The 19,800-nt window shown below is 36.5% G+C and overlaps 1 protein-coding gene across 2 annotated transcripts in view; it reads left to right on the forward strand.

The window, feature by feature from the left end:
* Positions 1-19,800, forward strand: part of INTS4 (integrator complex subunit 4) — a 97,986-nt gene that overhangs the window by 16,484 nt on the left and 61,702 nt on the right. For both annotated transcript variants that reach the window (XM_045557278.1, XM_045557277.1), the window contains exons 5-8: positions 10,458-10,643; positions 11,764-11,814; positions 13,313-13,401; positions 15,121-15,241. In XM_045557278.1, the coding sequence (XP_045413234.1) occupies positions 10,458-10,643; positions 11,764-11,814; positions 13,313-13,401; positions 15,121-15,241 (447 nt within the window). The remainder of the gene's footprint in view (positions 1-10,457; positions 10,644-11,763; positions 11,815-13,312; positions 13,402-15,120; positions 15,242-19,800) is intronic.

The following is a 19,800-nucleotide window of genomic DNA, read 5'->3' on the forward strand; positions in this document are numbered from 1 at the left end:
CTGCTTATTATGATTCTTTGTATTTCGTTTTTCATTTGGTCCTCACAATCCTTTAGGTAAATACTGTTATCCCTGTTTTATAAGGGTGGAAATTAAGATTTAAATTGTCCAAGTTTTCACAGCTAGGAGTTTGTAGAACCAGGGTATAAACTCTGGTTTCTGTGACTCCAAACCCATGTTCTTTTTATTATGCCTTGTTGCTTCAATAAACAGACCAACTAGACATAAGCAGCTTTATGGGAAAATTTTTTAAGTTCTTTTTTTCTGATTATAAGAGAAAAATACATGTACATTATTTGTGCCTTTTGATTTAATTTGGAGCTTAATTAGCCTCTTTGTGCATAAACAGCAGCCCTTAGAAACTTGTATTAATAGAATTGGTTTTACATTTATTTAATCTTTTTTTTTTTTTAATTTACTTTTATTTCATCTTATTTTTTTTAGAGTCAGGGTCTCACTCTGTTGCCCAGGCTGGAGTGCAGTGGTGTAACTGTTCATAGTTCACTGTAGCCTTGAACTTCTGTGCTCAAATCATCTCACCTCCTGAGTGGCTGGGACTGTAGGCATGCGCCACCATGCCTGGCTACTTTTAATCTTTTTAATAACTTTATTTTGAGAATATAAGAAGATAAGTATGTTTAAATTGTGTAACAGTATTATATTCATGGAATTAGAGAGGTATTTCAGAGCCCTAAGAAAGATTACTTCATTTATCTTAAAAAAACAGACAAATATAAAAGCAGAAACACTTAGAAAAGTACAATATCAAAAGCCTAAGTGGAAAAAACTAGGGGTTATATGTGTGAGAGAGTAAGTATATCTCCTATGTGAGAGAAAATATGTATCTGTGAAGTCGTGCTTGTGAGAGGTGTCATACTAAGTGGGTTATTCTTACAGTAACAATTTCTTAAATTTGCTTTAAATATATTTTTATTATAAAAGTTTATATTCAGCCTGAGCAAGAGCGAGACCCTGTCTCTACAAAAAATAGAAACATTAGCTGGGTGTAGTGGTGTGTGCTTGTAGTCCCAGCTACTCAGGAGGCTGAGGCAGGAGGATTGCTTGAGCCAGGAGTTTGAGGTTGCTGTGAGCTATGGTAATGCCACTGCACGCTAGCCCTGGGACAGAGTGAGACCTTATCTCAAAATCAACCCAGAAAACAAACAAACAAACAAAAGGTTTATACTCACAGAAAATTTGGAAAGATATTAAAACGTATGAAGAAAAAACTACACTTAAAATTCACTACTCAGAGGTAACCATTATTAGTCTTTTGATGTACTGCTTTCTGATTTTTTTTCTGTACACAGACTGCTATTTTTTATTTTTATTTTTTTCCCATTACATGTCCATATTGCGTAATGGTGAAGTTGGGGCTTTTGTATACACATCACTTGAAATTTGCTATTTTTTAACACATAGTTGTAATCATAGTCTATACATAATTTTGCCCGTTTTTTGCTAACATTATAACAGAAGTATTTTTCTTCTATTGTATGTGTTTTGTAAACATAATTTTTAATGGCTGTGTGATATTTTGTCCAATCATTAAAGCATAGTTTAACCATTTGCCTATTACTGAATATATTGTAACAATTTATTTAATTGGAAATAATACTACAGGGAATATTGTTATTCTAAAGTGTTTTTTGTCAAAAGTAGAATTACTAATTGAAAGCATTTATAATTTTTTAAGGCTCCTTTTTTTTTTTTTTTTTTTTTGAGACAGAGTCTCATTCTGTTGCCCAGTCTAGAGTGCCATGGTGTCAGCCTAGCTCACAGCAACCTCAAACTCCTGGGCTCAAGCAATCCTGCTGCCTCAGCCTTCTGAGTAGCTGGGACTGCAGGCATTTGCTACCATGCCCGGCTAATTTTTTCTATATATTTTTAGCTGTCCAGCTAATTTCTTTCTATTTTTAGTTTAGTAGAGATGGGGGTCTCGCTCTTGCCCAAGCTGGTCTCAAACTCCTGAGCTCAAACGATCCACCCGCCTCGGCCTCCCAGAGAGCTAGGATTACAGGCGTGAGCCACCATGCCCGGCCTAAAGCTCTTAATAGTTTTAATCAAATTGCTTTCCAAAGGGTTCCAGTTTATATGCCCACAAGCAGTATAATGAGAGTGCGTAATTTCACTGCATCATTCCAGCATTGTATATTAATTAATGTTTCAAAACCAAAGATAAACCTGTTAATTTCGTAGGAGGAAAATGATATTTCATTTTTCAAAGAAATATTTTTAGAAAGACTACTTATGAGTTTTCTTCTTCATTGGTTTTTTCTTTAGTTGTATTTTTTCTCTTGGGAATGACCTTTTCATGTCCTTTGCCAGTTTATTATATGGAGTTTTTGAGGTTTTTTTTTTTTTTTTTACCATTTGTAGAGGATTTTAGTAGGGTAAAAATTTGAACCATTTGAAAATGGCAGATCTTTCACAAGCTTTTTCAGACCCAAGTAAATAAAGGCTACCTGTGATTCATAGTTACAGCCACTGTTTCTATTGGCTGATACCATATTTGTCTATGACTATCATACAATGTGCCTAAAAATTTTTTTTATTGATATATAATTTATATACACAACATTCACTCTTTGAATAAAAAAATACAAAGTATTTCCTCCAACCGTAATGGGATGAAATTGAACATCAGTTAACAGAAATTTAGGAAACCCACAAATATGTGGAAATTAAACAACATACTCTTGTATAACCAATGGGTCAAAGAAGAAATCAAAAAGGAAGTTAGAAAATACTTTCAGATGAATGAAATTGAAGACATAATGCAGCTAAAGCACTGTTTAGAGAAGTTTATAGCTGTGGTTGTCTATAGTGAAAAAAAAGAAGATCTCAAATCAGTAACCTAACCTTCCACCTTAAGACACTGGATAAAGAAGAGCACAATAAACCTAAAGTATGCAGAAGGAAGGAAATAATAAAGATTAGAGTAGAAATTAATGAATTAGAGAGTAGAAAAACAATGGAGATAATAATCAATGAAATCAAATTTGGTTCTTTGAAAAGATCAATAAAATTGACAAACCTTTAGTTATATTGACTAAGGAAGAAAGAAGGCTGAAATTACTTGACTAACAAATGAGAGGATATTACTACAGACCTGACAAATAAAAAGGATTATGAAGAAATACTATGTAGAATTGTATACCAATAAATCAGATTACTTAGTTGAAATGGACAGATTACTAGGAAGACAAAAACTACTGAAACTGACTAAAAAGGTAGACAATCTAAATAATCCTATAACAAGTGAAGAGATTGAATTAGTAGTAAAAAAGCAAACAACAAAAAAAACCACTTACAATGAAAAGCTGAGGCCCAGAGGGCTTCACTGGTGAATCCTACCAATATTTAGATGAGAATTAATACCAATTCTTTACAAACTCTCCCCAAAAAATAGAACAGGAGGGAAGACTTTCCAATTCATTCTGAGTTCAGTATTACTCTGTTACCAGAAGCAGACAAAAGATATCACGTCAACAGAAAACTATAAGCCAGGCATGGTGGTGCATACCTGTAGTCCCAGCTACTCTGGAGCCGTGGTGGGAGGATCTCTTGAGCCTAGGAGTTCAAGGCTGCAGTGGGCTATGATCATGCCACTGTACTCCAGCCTGGGCAACAGAGTGAAACCCTATCTCTTAAAAAAAAAAAAAAGAAAAGAAAACTACGGACCAATGTTTCTTATGAATATGAATGTATACAAATATCCTTAATGAAATACTGGCAAATCAAATCCTCCAACAACATACAAACAGGATTGTACAACATGACCAAGCGGGATTTATTCCAGAGATGCAAGGTCGATTTAATATATGAAAATAAATTAATGTAATATACCATAACAATATAATAAAGGATAAAAACACATGATTATCACAGTAGATATAGAAAAAGCATTCAGCAAACTAACATCTTTTCATTATAAGAACATTAAAAATATCTGGAATAAAATGGAACTTCCTCACGCACATAAAGGGCATCTACAAAAAAACTGATAGCTAACATCATACTAATTTTGATAGAGTAGATGCTTCACCCCTAAGATGAGAAATAAAATAAATATGTCATTGCATTTCTCTCCAATTCTATTTAACTTTGTGCTAGAGGTTCTTGCTAGGGCTATTAGGCAAGGAAAAAAAAAAGGCATCCATCTTGGAAAGGAAGAAGTAAAATTCACTCTATATATATTTAGAGGTGACATGACCTTATATATAGAAAATCTTAAAGAATCCTCTAAAAACCTATTAGAAGTAATAAATGAGTTTAGCAAAGTTGCAGGATACAAGATCAATATACAAAAGATCAGTTGTATTTCCATACATTTTCAAGGAACACTATGAAAATAAAATTAGGAAAACAATCCATTTACAGTAGCATCAAAAATAATAAATGCTTATGAATAAATTTAACAAAAGAAGTACAAAACTTACGCTCTGTAAACTATATGGAATTTCAAAGGAAATTAATAGTCTTGAATAAGGCTGGTCTCGAACTCCTGAACTGAAGTCATCCTCCCGCCTCAGTCTCCTAGAGTGTTAGGATTACAGGCGTTAGCCACCACACCCAACCCCTGAACTGGGATTTGGCAGTGGATTATTAGATATGACAAAATCACAAGTAACAAAAGAAACAAAATAGATAAATTTGGTTCCATCAAAATTGAAAACTTCTTCTTCTTCTTCTTCTTCTTTTTTTTTTTTTAGACAGAGTCTCGCTTTGTTGCCCGGCTAGAGTGAGTGCCGTGGCATCAGCCTAGCTCACAGCAACCTCAAACTCCTGGGCTTAAGCGATCCTACTGCCTCAGCTTCCCGAGTAGCTGGGACTACAGGCATGCGCCACCATGCCCGGCTAATTTTTTCTATATATATTTTAGTTGGCCAGATAATTTCTTTCTATTTTTTAGTAGAGACAGGGTCTTGCTCTTGCTCAGCCTGGTCTCGAACTCCTGAGCTCAGAAGATCCACCCGCCTCGGCCTCCCAGAGTGCTAGGATTACAGGCGTGAGCCACTGCGCCCGGCCAAAACTTGTTCTTCTTAGAACACAAGAAAGTGAAAAGACAATCTACAGAATAGGGAAAAATATTTATAAATCATGAAGAGGGACTTGTATCAGGACTATTTAAAGAATGCAGCCAGGCGCGGTGGCTCATACCTATAATTCTAGCACTCTGGGAGGCCGAGGCGGGTGGATTGCTTGAGGTCAGGAGTTCAAGACCAGCCTGAGCAAGAGCGAGACCCTGTCTCTACTAAAAATATAAAGAAATTATCTGGCCAACTAAAAATATATATAGAAAAAATTAGCCGGGCATGGTGGCGCATGCCTGTAGTCCCAGCTACTCGGGAGGCTGAGGCAGTAGCATCGCTTAAGCCCAGGAGTTTGAGGTTGCTGTGAGCTAGGGTGACGCCACGGCACTCTAGTCCGGGCAACAGAGTGAGACTCTGTCTCAAAAAAAAAAAAAAAAAAAAAAAAGAATTCTTACAACCCAATAATAAAAATACATGAATACATGTAACCCAGTTAGAACTCAGGCAAAAGATCTGTTTTTTTTTGTTGTTTTTTTTTTGAGACACAGTCTCACTCTGTTGCCCAGGCTAGAGTGAGTGCCATGGCGTCAGCCTAGCTCACAGCAACCTCAAACTCCTGGGCTCAAGTGATCCTACTGCCTCAGCCTCCCGAGTAGCTGGGACTACAGACATGCACCACCATGCCCGGCTAATTTTTTTCTCTATATATTTTTAGTTGGCCAGATAATTTATTTCTGTTTTTAGTAGAGACGGGGTCTCGCTCAGGCTGGTCTTGAACTCCTGACCTCGAGCGATCCACCCGCCTCGGCCTCCCAGAGTGCTAGGATTACAGGCGTGAGCCACCGCGCCCGGCCAGGCAAAAGATCTGAATCGGCATTTCTCTAAAGAAGATACACAAAAAGGCTAAACACATAAAGATGGTCAACATCATCAGTCACTAGGGAAATGCAAATCAAAACCAGAATGAGATGCTATAATAAAAAACAGACTGACCTCTAGGATGGCTATGATAAAAGAAAGAATGATCATACCAAATGTTGGGAGTTCTTGTCCATTGTTGATGTGAATGTAAAATGGCTCAGCTTCTTTGGAAAACAGCCTGGCAATTCCTCAAAAAATTAAACATAGACTTACCACATGACCCATCAATTCTACTTGCAGGGTTTTACCAGTGAACTAAGACATATTCATTCAAAAATTTGTGTATTAATGTTTATAGCAGCATTATTCATAGTAGTCAAAGGTGGAAGCAACCCAAATGACCATCAACTGATGAATTGACAAATAAAATACAATGGAATATTATTTGGCCAGTAATAGGAATGAAATTCCAATACATTCTATCTACAGCTTGGGTGAATCTTGAAAACATTATGCTAAGTGAAAGAAGTCAGACACAAATGAACACATACTGTATGATTGTGTTTATGTTAAATTTCCACAATGGGTAAATCTACAGAGACAGAAAGTACATTAGTAGTTGCTTAGGGTTAGGGCTAACAGAGGGTTAGGCGGTTAATAGCAAAAGATTACAGAGTGTCTTGTGGGGGGTGTGGGCAGCTATGTTTCTGAAATGGTGAAGATGTTTGATAACTGGTGATGATTATACATATAAATGAATATACTAAAAATCGAATTGTACACATTAATTGGGTAAATTGCATCATGTGTGCATTCCATCTTTATAAGGCTATTAAAAATTTACCCTTTAGTGAATTTTGGTGACTCTATCAGTAGATTGATTCCACTTTTGGTTATTTTGGATAATGCAGGTAAGAGTTTTTCATTTACAAGTTTTTGTTTGGACGTATGTTTTCACTTATTTTAGGTATAGACTTTGGAGTGGAATTGTGGGATCATGTGGTAATTTTATCTTTAACTTTTTAATAAAATTGTGATAAAATACACATAACATAAAATTTGCCATCTCAACCATTTTAAAGTGTACAGTTTAGTGGCATTAAGTTGGCACAACATTCACAATGTTGTGCAACCTTCACCACCATTCATTCACAGAACTCTTCATATTGCAAAACTGGAACTCTGAACCTATTAAACGATAACTCCCCATTTGTCCCTCCCCTAGTCCTTAGCAAACACCATTCTATTTTCTGTCTCTATAAATTTAACTATTCTAGAGGCTTCATATAAGTGGAATCGTATAATATTCTGTGTCTAGCTTATTTTACTTATCATGTGTCTAGCTTATTTTACTTATCATAATGTCCTTGAAGTTCATTCACATTGTAGCATGTGTCAGAATTTTTTTCTATTTTAAGGCTGAATACTATTCCATTGTATGTATATAAGACATTTTGTTTATCTGTTCATTTCCTGATAGACACTTGGGCTGCTTCTACCTTTTGGCTCTTGTGAATAATGCTGCTACTATGTACATGGGTGTACAAACATCTCTTCAAGTCCCTGCTTACAGTTATTTGGGGTATTATTTTGGACTGAATTATGTCTCTCCAAATTCATATGTTGAACTTCTAACCCCCAATGTAACTGTGTTTGGAGATAGGGCCTTTCAGGAAGTAAATAAGGTTACGTGATGTCATAAGGGTGCGAAGTCCTAATCCAAAGGACTAAGACAAAGAGACAAGAGTTCTCCTTCCCCATGCACGTGGGAGAGGCCATGTGAGGACACAGTGAGTGGGCAGTTGTCTGCAAGTCAGGAAGAGAGCCCTCACCAGGAACTGAATTTGCCAATACCTTGATCTTGGACTTCTAGACCCAGAACTGTGAGAAAATAAATTTCTGTTGTTTAAGCCACCCAGCCTTTGGTATTTTGTTATGGCAGCCCTTATTGAGGTATTTACTGAGAAGTGAAATTGCCAGACCATATGGTAGTTTTATTTTTAATTTTTTGAGGAACAGCCATACTGTTTTCCATAATGACTGTACTGTTTTACACCACTACCATCAATGCACCAGGGTTCCAATTTCTCCATATTCTGACAGCACTTTTTTTTTCTTTTTGACAGTAGCTATTCTAATGGATATGAAGTAATATCTTATTGTGGTTTTGATTTGCATTACCTAATGATTAGTGATTAGTCTTATTAAGCATCCTTTCACATGCTTATTGGCCATCTATATATCTTCCCTGGAGAAATGAGTTTCTTTAAGGAACTCATGAGCCAGTAGTGAGACTTATAAAGTAAATACTATACATTATAATATGCTTCATGCACTAACAGGCGTACCTATAAGGTATAAACATTGTTCAGCGGAAGCAGTGAAAAAAAGTGTTTGGGGGTAAGAGGAGAAGTATTAAGGAAAGCATTCTGGAAGAGGTGACATCTCTCTTGAGTTTTGAAAGACAAATAGTAGTTTGTCAAGTAGGTAATATTAGGGCAGGATTTCTTAATTAAAACTATTTTAATTGCTTCAAAAGATGATGTGGGGTAAGGGGTAGGGGGCTTAATCAAATTAGAGAATTCAGTGAGGGTTTTCTAAAGAAAATGATAGTTGAGTTTAGATTTTAATATTTTTTCCCCCACTCCTGAAACTTAGCCATTTCTCTAAGGAGCTCTGTGAACCCACGTTTTTAACAACTCCCATTCACTTTTCTCCTCACCAGTGTCTTTCACACTGAAGAGCATGATCCATTAGTAGGTAATGTAATCAATTTCATGGGACATGATTGATTTTTTTTATGATTGATATTTTTTGAAAATAAAATACAAATATCAGAGTACATCACAAAATGGAAGGGTATTTTTTTTTAGGGTAAATATTGTTCTGTTAAACTTTCTATGTATGTGTTTTTATGTGCTATGTTGCAATATAATGTGTATTTCTTATGATGGTCTCAGTCAAAAAATGTTTGAAAGCTGGAGTTCCCACATTATTTTTTGTCACCTGATGTACATACTCATTTCTTCAAAGTATTTTTAGTTCCTGTAACTGCATTATGCAAATATCTTGTTTTAGTGGCATTGGAGTAGGGTATCCAAGAGGGAAAACATAATTTATTAAAAATGCTGGTGAGAAAAGCTAATATGAAAAAAGTTAATATTAATAGTACTAAATGTTGACAAGGGTATGGCACAACTGAAACATTTATGCAGCACTGGTGGGAGTGTAAATTAGTACAATCATTTTGGAAAACTGTTTGACAGTATCTTCTTAAGGTGCATATATGTATGTCCTGTGGCCCAGCAGTTCCACTCCTAAGTGTATATTCAACAAAAATGTGAACATGTGCGCCAAAAGCCACATACAAGAATAATCATAGTACCATTATTCAGAATAGCCAAAGACTAGAAATAACTCAAATATCCATGAACAGAAAGGCTAAATAAATTTTAGCATATTTACAAATGAATACAAGCGACACTATGTGCCATACAATGGATCAATCTCACTAACGTAACAGTAAGCAAAAGAAGCCAGATACTATTTGAGTTTATAAAGTCCAAAGCTAAGCAGAATGAATTATGTGTTAGAAGTCAGGATAGTAACTATTTTTGGTGGTGATGGTGTGGTGGGGTAGTTGCTTGGAGGGGGCAAGTGGGGTGCTTTTAGAGTGTTGGTTATATACTATTTATCTAGGTGCTTGTTATATGTGTGTATTCACTTTGTGAAAATTGAGGTGTACAGTTAAGATTTTTGCATATTTTGGTATGAGTATTAAAAGTTTTAAAAATATATACATTTTTGTCTTGTTTTAAAGTTTGATAGCAAAGGCTGGGCACGGTGGCTCATGCCTGTAATTCTAGGACTCTGGGAGGCCAAGGCAGGAGGATTTCTTGAGCTCAGGAGTTTGAGACCAGCCTGAGCAAGAGCGAGACCCCCACCTCTACAAAAAATAGAAGAATTAGCCAGTCATGGTGGTGTGTGCCTGTAGTCCCAGGTACTTGAGAGGCGGAGGCAGGAGGATCGCTTGAGCTCAGGACTTCAAGACCAGCCTTAGCAAGAGTGAGACCTCTTCTCTACCAAAGATAGAAAAAAATTAGCCAAGTGTGATGGTGTGCGCCTGTAGTCCCAGCTACTCAGGAGGCTGAGGCAGGAGGATCCCTTGAGCCCAGGAGTTTGAGGTTGCAGTGAGCTATGATGATGCCATTGCACTCTACCCAGGGCGGCAGAGTGAGACTTTGTCTCAAAAAAAAATTTTTTTTTGGTAGCAAATAAATGCAATTCAGGGACAAATTTTAAAGTACCTACTTTGTATAAGGTAAAATGCCAGTGGCTATTGGGAATACAAAGATGAAAAAATAGGGCTCTTAATTTTTGAGGACTCATGCATTTTGGGGAAGGCACATACTTAAATAACATGATGCTGGAAAGACTGGTGAGAGTATAGTGTTTGAAATCATCCCTAACGTTGATGCAGTGCTTTTGTTTCTGGTTTCACGTTTGTTTGTTTTTCAGGATATCTTAATCATGTCCTTTTGTTCCTCTTTTTTTATGTAGCACTTGACAGATACCTCTCATGGTGTAAGAAATAAGTGCCTACAATTACTTGGCAATCTTGGCTCTTTGGAGAAAAGTATCACAAAAGATGCAGAAGGCTTAGCTGCCAGAGATGTCCAGAAAATTATAGGCGATTACTTCAATGACCAAGATCCACGTGTCAGAACAGCAGCTATAAAAGCCATGGTAAATTTGATTATGGAAACTAATTGGGGATAGTTTTCATTTGGGGTTCCCCTACTTTTTTTAAGTTCATAACTAGTGCTGCCTTGGATATATTCTGAGTCTACCCAGCATACACCTTATGCACACTTTCAGGAAGGTATTACTGGTGGCAACACGGAGCTCAACTGTACACATTCCTGTATAACAAATGACTTTTCTGGTAGCTTTCATTTGTACTTCTGAAACATGAAAGGTGCAGCCTGTACCTGTTACAGTTCCTTCAGCAGGGAGGGATGTGACTTAGTATTGTACTATTACAGGGAGAAATGGTAACCATTTCTTTCCTAGCCTTCAGGTCATTATTTCATGTTTTTCTAATATCCCCTTGGGAGAGTCCATGGATTAGGTTTTTTAAATGCTTGACTGTTTCTACTGAAAGTCTTTGACCAGGTTTCTTACTTACTTATTTATTTATTTGCATTAGTATAGATTTATGGTGTACATGTGTAATTTTGTTGCATGGATAAATTGCATAGTGGTGAAGTCAGGGCTTTTAGCATATCCATCACCAGAATAATGTACATTGTACCCACTAAGTAATTTCTCAACATCTACCCCACTCTCACCCCCAACCCTTCTGAGTCTCCATTCTCCGTCATTTCCACACTTTCTGTCCAGGTGTACACATTATTTAGCTCTTACTTACAAGTGAGAACATGCAGTATTTGTCTTTTTGCATCTGTGTTGTTTCACTTATGATAATGGCCTCCAGTTCCATTCATGTTGCTCATAAGACATGATTTCATTCTGTTTTATGGATGAATAATATTACACTGTGTGTGTATATCACATTTTCTTCATCCAGTCATCCATTGATGGACACTTAATTGATTGCATATCTTTGCTATTGTGAATAGTGCTGTGACAAACATGAGTGCAGGTATTTTTTGACGTAATGATTTCTTTTCCTTTGGGTAGATACCCAGTAGTAGGATTGGTTTCTTATTTATATAACACTGATTTTGGCTAAAGGAATTATGTCAGTGTGCTGTAATAGGGGAAAATATGTGAGATTATAGGAAGACATTGGAAATACTTATCTTTTTCTCCTAAATACTTAAACCATATCTTTATTGTCTAGCTGCAGCTCCATGAAAGAGGACTGAAATTACATCAAGCAATTTATAATCAGGTACTTTAAATGATTATCATCTGGAAGGGGAGGGAAGTTATTATGAAGCTGGGAGGATGGCACTTTGGTTTTTGGAATTTGAAAACATAAGGATTTAGCTGGCTGATAATGGCAGCATAAATCGGGGTGATTGTTTAGTCATACCCAAAACATACTTTTCAGGGAGAGAACAGGGGATATGTAATTGTATAGCACTAACACATGTGAGCAGGACTTTTAGGAGGATTTGAGTAGCTCAATATGAATACCAGAGTGCATGAAGAAAAGCTTAGTATTTAGAATAAGGAAAGTGGTAGTCTTGTTGATCTCTGTTTGGGCCATACATTAAGTCATTTCTGGGCACCACACTTGAGAAACTAGAATGTATCTGGAGAAAGGTGACCAAGACCATGGGATCATATGAAAAGATATCATATGATATATTATTGATAAAGAAAGGCTTAATGGAGTTATAGAAAAGCTGATTGACAGCCCAACCAAAAGGCCCTAGAGGGTGATATTTCCCTTGGAGAATAAACGAATGAATCTGGTAACAGACAATCTAAATCCATACTCAGAGATCAGATTTTATTAGCCTGCCAAAAGTGGTTTTATTTCAGGGGAAGATGGCAATTAGCCAAGCTCCAATAACTGCTCTGTAAACCAAGTTTATTATTTTACAAAATGGAGTAGAATGGGTCCAGGATGCTTGTGTTGGTGTGACCATGATCTTCTCTTCCTATTGGGAAATTATATGGGAAGCCAAATAATTAAAGTTAACTTGGAGAGTAAGGACTCAGAGGAAGGAAAGTTAGTTGGCTGATTCAGATGTTTGGTGGCATAAGATTATATCAGTAATCTAGGCAAGGAGTAATGAGAACTCAAGGGAGTGAAGATGGAATGATAGTGTAGGATTTGAGATATAAGGTAGAATATGGTTCCATAATGAGTCTAGTTTGGTTATGTGGCATTTGAAAGGTTGATGGGACATCTATGAAGGAAGTTCCAGGCCACAGGTAGTTATGAAGGTCTGGAGATCAGGGGAAATCAGAGCTGAAAGTGGATATTTGGAGCCATTGATATCTAGGGATTATGGGGATACCCAAGAAGAGTAAATGAATTGAAACAGAGGCCAATGATTTTAGACCAAAATAAACAGAAATGTGTGCTTTGATTTTTATAGGCGGGGAGAAAAACCCATCTTTGGTATTTGAACCTTTGAGAGCAGTATTTGCTAGCAGCTTTGCTAGATTTGATGCTATTCTAGATGGTTTTGTGCTGTCAGTCTATGTGGTTCTGCCTTCAGACATGGGGAAGAAGGACTCATAGTCAGAATACAGCCAGAGCAACTGACAGAGGCCAAGCATTCTTTGTTGGGCAAAGGTTCAAGAAGTTAAAACCACCCACAAGTACTTTATTTGGCATCCTTATCCAGCCACCCTATCTTCATTTCAAAAATAATTTGAACATTTCCTGCAAAGACACAGAGCTAATAGACTTTTGGAATCCTTCTTTGCAGGCCTGTAAATTGCTCTCTGATGACTATGAACAAGTGCGCAGTGCTGCAGTCCAGCTTATCTGGGTTGTCAGTCAGCTCTATCCTGAAAGGTAAGTGTGGGTGTAAGCCAGCTTTTGTTCATTGCTAAGCCATTTCTCTCTTCTCACCATGCAAAAAGCCTATCTCTAGAAAAGGAATGTTGGTTAGATTTTTAGAAGGCGTTATGAACTAGGGGAAAAGCACAGACCCTGAAAATCAGGATGCTTGGTCCTTGTTTTTCATCTCTGATAGAAACTTTCTGTGCACCCTGTGAAAGATACTTCGTTTCTTTGGCTCCCAATCTTCTCATCTATAAGCAATGAAATTGGGATATCTTCCTTTTTTCTTTTTTTTGAGACAGAGTCTTGCTCTGTTGCCCAGGCTAGAGTGCTGTGGCGTCAGCCTAGCTCACAGCAACCTCAAACTCCTGGGCTCAAGCAATCCTTCTGCCTCAGCCTCCCGAGTAGCTGGGACTACAGGCATGCGCCACCATGCCTGGCTAACTTTTTTAATATATATTTTTAGTTGTCCAGCTAATTTCTTTCTATTTTTTGTAGTAGAGACGGAGTCTCGCTCTTGCTCAGACTGGTCTCGAACTCCTGAGCTCAAACGATCCATCTGCCTCGGCCTCCAGAGTGCTAGGATTATAGGCGCGAGCCACTGTGCCGGCCTGGGATATCTTCCTTAAGTGCTTTTTTTTTTTTTTTTGAGACAGAGTCTCACTTTGTTGCCCGGGCTAGAGTGAGTGCCGTGGCGTCAGCCTAGCTCACAGCAACCTCAAACTCCTGGGCTTAAGCGATCCTACTGCCTCAGCCTCCCGAGTAGCTGGGACTACAGGCATGAGCCACCATGCCCGGCTAATTTTTTCTATATATATTTTTAGTTGGCCAGATAATTTTTCTATTTTTAGTAGAGACGGGGTCTCGCTCAGGCTGGTCTCGAACTCCTGACCTGGAGCGATCCACCCGCCTCGGCCTCCCAGAGGGCTAGGATTACAGGCGTGAGCCACCACGCCCGGCCTTTAAGTGCTTTTTAGCACTTTAAAATAAATCTTTAGAATTGTTTGGGACCCATTTTAATTTCATTTCGTTTGGGCCAAATGCCAGATAAAGATACCAGGTGAGTTTGAGAAAAATGATCCCTTATGCACTGTTTTCCTAGTTAAAAATGTTTTCACAGCAATGAGGTCATTGATTCTCACAGTGATTCTTTGAGGTGGAAAGAAAAATATTTATTCTATTTTATAGAAGAGCTCCTTCTATAGGAAAAAGAGGTGTTCTTTCCTCTTTATTAAACTGCCAAAATTTGAAAACCAGAATGAGTTAATAAACCTATAGGAGTAGGCTCCATTTGTAGTTTTTTAGGATTTAGACACATACACAGATAAAGACTAATTGGAAATTATCTCTCCTTTTAGGACCAGAGTGGCGAGTAGACTTTATATGGATTTATTATGAGATTTACTGTATGTACAGCAGTTCAGTTATAGGAGATGTTGAACTTAAGGATATAACATACTCTGTGATAGCTAGTTTTTGGTATCTTCATAAATCTCTGAGCCTTTGGTTGGTTACCTAGTTTTAAGACACTGAAAATTTGCAATGCAACTAAAAGGGTTTCTTCATACTCCCGCAGTGATTTATTTTACTCTGAAATATATTTTATCATTGTAGGGTATGAACTACTCAATTATCATTTCCATGTGTGTCAATCTTCATTGGTCATTCTCAGTTTATTGAATCTGCAGCCTTAGGCTCATCTTTTATCATATGTAATTTCTTTTAATTTAGCATTGTCCCAATCCCTTCTTCTAATGAAGAAATTCGCTTAGTTGATGATGCATTTGGAAAAATTTGTCACATGGTCAGTGATGGCTCCTGGGTGGTTCGTGTTCAAGCTGCAAAGCTATTGGTAAGTTACATTTTCTTTAATGAACACATTGCTTGTTAAGTTTTTCCAAACATTCTGAGAAGGTACAGATAGGGGCAATGTGACCCACGTTTACAAACCCCAGAATTTCTTTTAATATAGAAAGGAATAACTCATTCTCCTATAGAAAAATAGCCTTTTAGAACTAGAAGAAAATCTTTAAGATAATCCTATTTGTTACCATCTGAGATAGCCAATGCCTAGAGAAAAAGGAAGATAATAATAAAAATAGTTGCTGCTGTTTATTAAACACCAGCTATATCATAGATATTATTGAAGGGGGCCCTTTGTATACATTTTCTCATTTACTCTTCATTGTAATCCTGCAAGATAGATGTTACTCTGTCAGTTTTCCAGATGAGAAAACTGAGGCTCTGAGGAGCTAAGTAAATTTTCCAGCTTATACAGATAGAAAATTGTAGAGTGAGCTTCAAATCCCAATCTTCTGTCTTTTTAGCCCAATGCTTTCCTACTGTTTTATGTTTGAGTACTCACAGTGCATTTATTAAAACATTTTTAACTTTTTAGGGATAAAACTGTCTTGTAGTAGAAAGACTGTTGGCCTGATACTCAGTCTTATTTTATATCTGTGTTACCTTGGACATGTTACTCCATCTTAGTATCAGTTTCCTCATCTATTAAGTGGGGTTCTAGTATCTCTCATGTTTACCTAGCAGGGTTACCATGATGCTCAATTGAGATACCGTCTATGAAATGTTTATAAACTAGAATGTACTATGCTATGTGGGGTGGATGGGGGTTATAGTATATAAAGGTATGTAAGTATCTATAAAAATGTATATATATGTCACACCAAGAAAATCTGAGATTCTTTTTGGGTACTTCCCTTTTGAGGGCCCCCAGCTCTGCCATTCTTGGTAAGGTGGTTGGCTTTGGACCTGCCTGAACAGGACACAGATCTAGTGATAGCTTTAGTGCTATGACCAGTATGTATGGGGGTAACTGCTAAAATCTGTGCGAAGCATTTTCATGGAATAATAAGTTATGTGGATGATTTTGTTATTTCCTGCTTTTAGATTATATTGCTTGTCCATAATAGAGTTAAATAAGCCAGCTGTTACTGATTTTATTTCTGAATTCACATTTTAAAACTTTCTTTTAGTTTATGAATATTTTAAAATTCATAACAATTCCATCACTCATCATATCCTTTCATTCAGCTTTTACTGAGCATCTGCAATGAACTCTGGTAGGGGGAGGTGGAAGATGTGTTAGAGAAATAATTTAATGATATATCTTTACGTGAGTAGGCAGTTTAGAAAGGTAATCCTTAAAGCAGAATCAATCAAAATTTTCACTTTTGTACCCCATAGGATTTGAAAATTATTTATGTAAAGTTGTGTGAATAATGAATGGTAAATTGAAAGGCTTTCTACTTGCATGACTCTAACTTCAGTTATGTACTTCATGTTATAATTTCATGATTTTAAATCTAAACAGCTCCAAATTATATAAGTAATTATGCTTATATTCAGAAGCAATTAATAATCTAATCTTGCTAGTATTAATAATAATAACAATTGCTACCCCTTACCAAGTTCCGGAGCTACTAAGCTAGGCATTTTTAGTCATACACACACACCCAAACACACACATTCACGTATACATATACACCCACTTCCTTGTATACAGGCATATGTATGTGCATACATACACTTTTGTGCATACTTTTTGCAAGTAATTCTTAATCCTTAAATTAAACTCTTTGAAGTAGGTATTATAGTACTCATTTTATAAATAAGAAAACTAAGGTTTAGAAAAGTGATGTAATTTGTCCAAGACCACGTAGTTAGTAAGTGACAGATTAGGACTTCAAACTTCATGATCTGAAGTCCATGTGGAATCCTTTCCTAGTGAGAGTTCAGTTATACACATTGGGAGCAGTGGTTGGGCAGTTAAGGCCCTGGTTTACTAGTTTCTCTGTGCAAGGTAAGAGGTAAAGCTGCCCTGTTCCAACTTTCCAGCACACAAACCTGTGATCAGATAAATAACATAATCTTTTAAAAAAATTTATTAATTTTTTAATGGACACATTGTAATTGTACATATTTATGGGGTATAATTTGATGTTTTGATACATATCTATGTTGAGATGTTGTGGTGAGGACTTTCAAAAGCCTTTCTTCCAGCTGTTTTGTAATATACAATATTATACTGTTAACTGTAATCACTCTAATGTGTACATGAACACCAGAATTCATTCTTTTCTATCTAATTGTAACTTTGTACCCATTGTCCAACCTCACCCCATCACCCTCTGCCTCTTTCCCTGCCCAGTCTCTGGTAACCACTGTTATATTCTCTGTCTCTGTGATACCAACTTCTTTTTTTAATTTTAAGATTCTATGTATGAATGAGATCATGTGGTATTTGTCTTTTTATTCCTGGCTTATTTCACTTAACATGTCCTCCAGGTTCCACGTTGTCACAAATGACAGGATTTCATTCTTTTTATGACTGAATAGTATTCCATTGTGTACACACACACACACACACACACACACACACACACATATGTTTTCTTAATCCATTCATCTCTTTTTGGACACTTGGCCATTGTAAATAGTGCTGCAATAAACATGGGAGTGAAGATCCCTCTTTGACATACCGATTTAATTTCCTTTGGATATATACCCAGTAGTGAGATTGCTGGATAATATGCTAGTTGTATTTTTAATTTTTTGAGAGAACTCTGTGCTGTTTTCCATGATGAGTGTACTAGTTTACAATCCCAACAGCGTGTGAGTGTTCCCTTTTCTTCACATCCTTGCCAACACTTTTCTTTTGTCTTTTTGATAATAACCATTCTAACTGGAGTAAGTTGGTATCTCATTGTGGTTTTCATTTGTATTCCCTGATGATTAGTGTCTTAGTCTGTGTCACTACGATAGAATATCTGAGGCTGCCTAATTTATAAAAAAGCAAGGTTTATTTGGCTCACAGTTCTGCAGGCTGTACAAGAAGTATGACATCAGCATCTGCCCCTGGTGAGGGCCTCACAAAGCTTCCATTCATGGCAGAAGGTGAAAGGGAGATCACATGGTGATAGGTGCCAGGCTTTTTTCAACAACCAGTTCTCGTGGGAACTAAGTGTGAGAACTCACTCATTCCCTTAAGAATGGCACCAAGGCATTAGTGAGGGACCCGCCTTCATGATCCAGACATCTCCCACCAGGCCCTACCTCCAACATTGAAGATAAAATTTCAACATGAGACTTTGTGGGAACAAACAAACTATATCCAATCCATAGCAACTAGTGATATTGAGAATTTTTTCATAATCCTGTTGGGCATTTGTATGTCTTCTTTTGAGAAATAGCTATTCAGGTCTTTTCAGGTCTTTTGCCCATTTTTTAACTGGGTTATTTTGGGGACATTGTCATTGAATTATGTTCATGTTCCTTACATATTCTGGATATTAACCCTTTGTCAAATGTATAGTTTGCAAATATTTTTTCCCATCCTGTAGGTTGTCTCTTCACTCTATTAATAGTTTCCTTTGCTGTGCAAAAGCTTTTTAGTTTTTGAGATCTACTCTCAAATTGAAAAAAAAAAAAGCTTTTAAGTTTGGCATAATTCCATTTGTTTATTTTTGCTTTTGTTTCCTGTGCTTTTGTGGTATTATTTTAAAAATCCTTCCCCAGGCCAATGTCATGAAACGTTTCTCTGTTTTCTTCTAGTAGTTTCATAGATTTTTACAGTTAAGTCTTTAATCCATTTTGAGTTGATTTTTGTATGTGGTGAGAAGTAGGGGTCTAGTCTTATTCTTCTGCATGTGGATATCCAGCTTTTCCAGCAACATTTACCGAAGAGACTCATTTCCCCCATGTTTGTTTTTGGAACCTTTGTCAATAATCATTTGGCTACAGATGTGTGAATTTATTTCTGAGATCTCTGTTCTGTTCCATTGGTCTATATGTCTGTTTTTATGCCAGTACCATACCGTTTTATAGTATGTTTTGAAGTTAGTTAGTGTGATGCCTCTACCTTTGTTCTTTTTGTTCAGGATTACTTTGGCTATTTGGGTCTTTTGTGATTCCATATGAGTTTTAGGATTGTATTTTCTATTTCTTTGAAGAATGTCATTGGTATTTTGATAGGAATTGCATTAAATGAGTAGATTGCTTTGGGTAATATGGCCATTTTTTACAATATTAATTTATTCAATTCATGAACATGTGATATTCTTCCATTTATTTGTATCTTAAATTTCTTTTATCAGAGTTTTATAGTTTTCAGTGTAGAGATCTTTTACCTTTTTAGTTAAGTTTATTCCCAGATATCTTTTTTTTTAATAGGTATTGTAACTGGAATGGTTTTCTTAATTTCTTTTTTAAATAGTTCACTCTTAGCATATAGAAACACTACTGATCTTTGTATATAAATTTTGTATTCTGCACCTTTACTGAATTTATTTATTAGCTTTAACAGTTTTTTGGTGGTATCTTTAGGATTTTCTATATATAATCATGTCATCTGCAAACAGGGACAATTTGACTTTCTTCTTTACAATTTGGATG

The sequence above is a fragment of the Lemur catta genome, chromosome 7 (assembly GCF_020740605.2).
Source record: "Lemur catta isolate mLemCat1 chromosome 7, mLemCat1.pri, whole genome shotgun sequence".
NCBI lineage: Eukaryota > Metazoa > Chordata > Mammalia > Primates > Lemuridae > Lemur > Lemur catta.